At 39.2% G+C, this 6,907-nt stretch overlaps 1 protein-coding gene across 1 annotated transcript; it reads right to left on the minus strand.

Moving 5' to 3' along the window:
• Nucleotides 1-2,511: 2,511 nt before the first annotated feature.
• On the minus strand, nt 2,512-6,623 carry LOC112505901 (zinc finger BED domain-containing protein DAYSLEEPER-like). The gene is made up of 2 exons (XM_025109942.1): nt 6,524-6,623; nt 2,512-4,578 (listed from the first exon to the last, which is right to left on the minus strand). Exon 2 carries the CDS (start codon nt 4,558-4,560, stop codon nt 2,512-2,514), a length of 2,049 nt encoding a protein of 682 aa, XP_024965710.1. The 5' UTR covers nt 4,561-4,578; nt 6,524-6,623.
• Nucleotides 6,624-6,907: the final 284 nt, after the last annotated feature.

Below are 6,907 nucleotides of genomic sequence, written 5' to 3' on the forward strand. Positions count from 1 at the left end.
AATTATAGCACAATGCAATTGTGAATCTGATGAGTAGTGACAAATGCATATAAGAGATAACACGTAATTTCAAGTCAAAAACAAAGTGATGTTATGGATAGCTCCCTAGAAAGGAAAGTTGAGCCATGAGATATTGGATTTTTCTAAATCTTCTGATTGAGCAATTATGTTTATCCTAACCCCTCTTAGTAATTTGATGAAGAACCTATGTATTTAGTGATTAATTTTCTAAGTTAAGTTTTATCTGAAAGCACACCAACCGACTAAGTTTATTTAGTGTTTGTTGCGTAGTTCAATTTATGTTTTTTGGACTCCAGTTTTCTCAAAGACAAGAGTCATATCAAAGAAACTTCAGCGATGTCGAAGAAGTATCTGAAGATAAAGATAGAGATGATTTGAAGCGGCATTTAGTGATACACCCTATTTGAAGAAATGTGAAGCTTTACTCAAGTGATCAATGACAACTGAAGAAGTCTTCAGCGACCTCTCCGTAGCTGATTCAAAACCCCCATGCTTCAATATGACAAAAGGTACAATACAATCTCCTTTACTGTTCCCTTCCAACTTCACCAACTCCCCTGAAGCATTATTCATTAGTGGCCTAAGTCTGCATCGCTTTTGGACGAGAAGTTCCTGCGAGCCACTCTAACTCTGCCACGTGGATTATACATGCTATGTGTATTTAATGCACATGGTATAAATAGGTGAGAAGACTCTTTTTCTCACTACCATTGATATCTTCTTTGTCCTTGCTCTTACCTTCTCTCTAAGTGTATTATGTGCAAGAAACCTCAATGTTTTCTCAGCATTGTTTCTCAAGATTCTTAGTACTCTAGTTTCAAAGTAAAATTATTTAGATTAGGTTAACTCATTTTATTATTCCGCAACAGTGTGTAAATTCAAATATATTAATTCTTCTTCAAAATCAATAAACGAATTTAAAAATGAAATAGTTGTGCTTTTGTTCAACCACCGCTTCTACAAACGATTATAGCCTTGTTTTTTTTATAAGGAGGGGGGAGACCCCTCCAGATCAAGGCACTAAAACGCTAAAAGCAACAATGAAGCGCTCGGGTAGGAGGAAACCTCAACTACCAGAAAATCCAAAGCACCCCAAAAGGAAAGAAAGAGGGAGACAGAGAAGAAGAAAGAAGAGAGGAGCAGGAAAGATTATAGCCTTGTTAACACTATTGCAACCAACAAGTGGTATCAGATATGGTTTCTTTTCTTTTCCCTTCCCAAATTGATCCTACAATGACTACAAACAACTATCATGATAATGGCTCTATTGCCAAACTCCCACATCTAGCAAAGACAACTTTTGTCTCTCGCAAAATCCAATGTCTCTTTTTCTTGAGGGTGTGGATCCTCATATCCCACATTACATCTGAGATGGTCCCTTTTTTCCATCTATAACTACTGAAGTTGCTCCAGCCGCTACCACACTCCTTAGAACTCCTAAACATGTGGTAATGAAGCAAGCTCATGAAGATGATATAATAAAGATGGCCATTGACACCAAAGCAAGATCTGTTATTGTTATGGCTCTTCCTGATGAAGTCTACCACTCTGTGATGAACCTCAAATTTGCTAAAGAAATGTAGGACGCTCTTTTACTCTTTTTGTCCAAGATGAAGGTACATCTGAAATCCAAGAAACAAGAAAGAAAAATTTGATAAGACAATATGAGATATTCATTTGTGGTAAGAATGAATCTTTGTCCGATGTACACCAACTCTTTAACTGCCTTCTTATAGATTTAAAGACTGTTGGTAGTATAATATTGTAACTAATAAACACTAACAAAGTTTTTGAAATGTCTTTATGAATCTTGGGACAGTTATTCGATGTGTATCAAAACATCAAATGTTCTAAAATCTATGACCCTTAGTGCTCTTTTTGGCACTTGCCGGACCATGAGCAATCTAAGGCTTTGATAAAAAAATCTCATAAGAGATGCAAAAAGCTCTCATTTAGCTTCACTTTCTTCAGACAATCCTCTTTCTCTTACCAACACTAAACTAACTCTTCACCTCTTTGCACCTGAAAATATCATTAACTCTAACCTCTTTTAACCAACTCCTTTAAAAGATTCGCCAGAAAAAGTAACTTTCATGAGAACACGAGTAATTCCCTCATTGACTTCGATAATAAAACTAAAAAGGGAAAAAGAATCATTGATACTAAGTACATAGAGCTTATAAAAAAGGATTCGATTGCAAAATCAAGATTAAATTTCTTGAATTTTTACTCGCAACTTTCTTTAATTTTCAAAGAAATTCGTGTTCAACTTGTTATGTATTGAAATGAGAGTAAGTATTTACCTATTTATTGTTTTATTAGTTATGGTTTGATTTAGCCCCCTATACATACATCATTACTACTCCATTATAGAATTACCATGAAGAAAACCAAAAAAAGTTGAATTTTGAAATAAGCATATATCCCAACAGCCTCAGCCTAAGTCTAACATACAAATTCAAGGCTTACAAACTACAACTAAATCAAATATCAAATGGGGAATTCCATCTTCACCAAAGCCTTCATCATCTCCCCTGAATCCCCCCCTCCCCTAACCCCAAGCCAATCCTTTGCACACACTATCGCCTCCACCGTTTCCGCTCTCAACGAACACCGATACCGATCCATCTCCTTCCTCCCTGTCTCGAAAACCGACTCCGGAACCACACTACATACCGGAACCGTCAAGATATCACGTGCCATCTTCGAAAGTGTCGGGTACTTCACCTTATTCAGTTTCCACCACCCCACAACGTCAAACTCGTGAACCCTTGGTAAAAGCGACTCCTCCAAATACTGGTCCAACTCTGATTTCGACTGTTGGCTTGTCGTCTCCATGATGTACATATCGAAATCCGTTAGCCCGAGCCCTTCATCCTCTTCTTGTTTCATGTTTCCTTCGAACCCACCGCCATTTGGTGGCAGAGGAAGTGCGACATACTCGAGAAACAGCTGATGTATCCCTTCATCCACGAAATTGATGTAAGTTGCCGCCTCATCTCCATAAATCTTCGTGAAACTAAACTCGACGAGCTTCATCTTGAACCGTGGGTCCATAACCACCGCGATCGCCAACATCAAACAACAGCTTTTCCAGTACTTATCAAAACTCACCTGCATCGGTTTTGCAATGTTGGCGATGGCGGCATCTTCACTTGTGGCGGCTCGTGCCAACTCGAGCTGGATTTTCCATGCTTCGTGAAAGAAGTTGTTTGTTGTGGGTACGGTTGATGAGGTCAGCAGATTTGCGGTGTCGAAAAGCAGCTTCAAATACGTGCACATATTCTCAACCTGCTTCCACTCTTCGGTGGTTGGTCCTTTACTATAATCGGGGTCGGAGGTATCTAAGCACGAAAATACTTCTTTCAACTCAGAAGCCGCTAGTAACATCTCGTAAGTCGTATTCCATCGAGTCTGATCATCGAGTGCTAGCGTTTTCATGCTCGGTACTTGAAGTTGTTGTTTGAGTTCGAGAAATTTCTCTTCCAGAAGCTCTGAGGTTTTCACATACTTCACACAGTCTCGCACCTTCTTGACCGTTTCTTGACAGGCTGTTAGCGCCTCCTCGGCGATGCCGCTTAAAGAACGAGCTAGGCAGTGATCAAGCAACAATTGACCACTGAGGATGCTCGGGTTCTTCTCTGAAAGCAAATTTCTGAGACTATCAATCCCAATTTCACTCAAAGGCTGGTTTATCGTGAGCGAGAATAACCGGCCCTCAATGTTCCAATCTGATAGGCAGGCAGACACAGCATGACTAAAAGCCGAATCAGACTCGGGATACGGCTCCATCACAACATTTAGTAATTTTCTGTGTATTTTCCACTCGCTGTCCACAAATTGGCCAGTTACAAAAACGTAACCCGTTGTTTGGCAAGAATTCCAGAGGTCAAGCGTGAGGCAAATCCGTCCCGGCATCCCTTCGATCAAACTCTGAACACTCTGTTTTTCTCGAAGATAAGTCGCTACACAATCACCTTGAACCGTACTGAAGTTCACCATCTCAAAACGAGGCTGAAGGTTATGTATAAAAGCCATAAACCCCGGGTGTTCGACAATGTGAAGTGGGTAGTCATGCAAAATGATCATCTCAGCTATCTCCTGGCGGCAACGGTCGGAGTCGAACGCAACATAAGGGACACTGGCGGTTCTGTAGCGACGTTTAGGTGTATCGGTGGTTGGAGCAGCAGAGTCACCGCCTACTTTTGAAGGTGCGCTGAATGGGGACAACAGGTCCTGTTGCTGATTTCGAAGCACAACTGGGCAACTTCCCTTGGCAATGTGGCGTTTGAGGTGACTGGTGCCAGCAACTTTCGAACCAGTGCTGTATGCAAACGACTGCTTGCATTGCTTACAGCAGGCTCTTCTGCACCCTACACCAACAGTTTCAATAGTGAAGTGTTCCCAGACCATCGACTTCTTCTTTCTGCGCTTGCTTGGTGGTGTCTCTACGTTGTGCGATTGCATACCGAGATACACCGGTTCCAGTTGCATCTCCATATTAACCAGCATGTTATTCTCAGTAGGAGTCATCTCCATTTGAAGTTAAGAAGCAACCTGGCTTACACAGAAATAAAGGGTCATTGGCATTGTTGTATCTGTATTTGGGTTACTGATAGATCCCAACCTCCTTTGAGGTCTAAGGTTTCAAGTTTTGCAGTATATAACTTCAAAAAAGAAAAAGTATGTGGCCAAATGAACAAGGCACTTGGAAAATGAAAAGAGGTTCAAGAAATCTTGCACCAATTGAAGTTGCAATTAGCAAGAGTTAAAACCATATAAAAGCCAATACAGAGAATAGAGGGACACCAAAAAATTCACAAAAGGTCTTTGGTCTAGTGGTATCCGGGGTCACCTAGGAAGTGAAGGATTCAAAGCTCACGGAAGGTGAGGAGAGGAGGGTGTGTTGTTCTATTACATACTTCAAAAAGAATAGACTCTTTCCATGGAATTCTTGCGAAGCAACCAAGTAAAAAAAATACCAAAAGGTCTGTGGCCTAACGGTATCGTAGCCTTCGGCCTTTTAGGACGTCTGGGGTTCAAACCTTACCATAGATGAGGAGGGTGTGTGAGTTTATATGTTGTATTTGTCGTATATAAATATTATATACTTCAAAAAAAATTAATCATCTATCTATATACAGCAAAACTCACATACACGGCTAGAACCCATGATCTCTTGGAAGGTTAAGATTTATCGGTAACCTTTTTTATTATTAAAAAAAATAATAATAAGATCAATGGGCAAAAATAATCAAAACACACCTAAAAAATTGTGTAATGAATAAAGTGTCAAGAAGATCTACTACAATAAAAAGATGAAACAAATAGGCATAATTGATAAAAGAAAGATATATGTACCTTTATATTTTTCCTAATATATGCTTTGGTTTATATTTTTATAAAGAGAAATTGACTCAAATAGTCATTCCATCAATTCAAATCGGTTTCTTAACCATTCCTCTCCCGGGTTTACTCAAATGTCACTACGAAAGACAAAAAAAAAAATCAAATTCCACCGGGTCAGCAAGTGGCACCGTCGCAATTGCAGACCTGGCCATCGTAATTGTGGACTTGGGTTGAATCTGATAAATTTTTTTCTGTCTTTTAGTCAAGTCCGCAATATTGCGAAAGTGGATATTGCGGACGTAGTGACATTTGAGTAAACCCGAGAAGAACGGCTAGAAGACCAATTTGATCAGGTGGGATGACTATTTGAGTCAATTTCCCTTTTATAAACCTAACATAAATGACGCTTTTGTGATAAATAAAAGTACAAGTTTTTTGGCAAAAACATGTTAATGAACTAAGCCATCAAATGATAATTCATGTTAATTCAATTAAAATTACAAAAAAAAAGGTTATTGGCATGATATAATAATGCAATTTCCTTGAGAAATATAATATTTTATATATTACAAATGCAAAATATTTTATCCTAAAGTGTTAGGCCAGTTGGGCCAAATTCTAGAGTCCAATATCACCAAAATAATTAATCAAATGAAAACTTAGATAGATTAACGCAACACACTACTAGTACTAGGTGTAGGTAGTCCGTACACAAAAACCAAAAAGTCAAAGATAACAAATCCTGGTCAAAACTAAACAATTTGAACGTCTATGGGCTGAAACAGCTTTACCCCAAAATCCAGATCTAGGGTTTTTTTCATCGGTCAATGTTTGGGCTTCAAAGAAAGGCACAAAACATTCAAGCCCAGAATCTCCAAAAATTCAGATGAACATCAAGGAAGGATTCAAACAGCAAACAGAGCACAAAAACTTCAAGCCCAGAAAACACAACACAGTTTCAAAAATTCAGGTGAACATCAAGCAGCGAACAAAATCGACAAACAAATGCAACACTACAACATAAAGCAACAACAAATTCGACAAACAAACAAGCAGAACTAAACAATCATCACGATGAGACTAGACAGAGGAAAGCAGAAAGAAAAAACTCATAAAGTAAAGAACAATTAGAGGCAAGAGTTATGTATTTTACCGGAAGAACAGCTTTAGATCACAATCCACCGATCTAAATCGATGAAATCGGAGCTGTAGTCGAGAATTCGAGATCCAGAAAGCGTTTCTTCGAGGAGAGAGAGAGAGAGAGGGGAGACGGAAGAGAGAGAAGATTGGGCTTGAACCCGAGAAATTGAATTGGACTTTAGAATTGGGGTTTGTTAGATAGATCATAGATATGATAATAATATAGTTGGGAATTGAGGGGTAAACATAAAATAAAACTGTATTGGATATGGACTTTGAGATCCAATAGATTTCCAGTGTGTGTTGCGTGTGTAACTGGACCACGGCACGGACCGTAGGCTGTGAGTGGATGGATGGATGGCTGGCTGTGGTGCAGCCCACTGAGCCACTTGGTTAT

This window comes from Cynara cardunculus (assembly GCF_001531365.2).
Source record: "Cynara cardunculus var. scolymus isolate 2C chromosome LG 2, CcrdV1, whole genome shotgun sequence".
Taxonomy (NCBI): domain Eukaryota; kingdom Viridiplantae; phylum Streptophyta; class Magnoliopsida; order Asterales; family Asteraceae; genus Cynara; species Cynara cardunculus.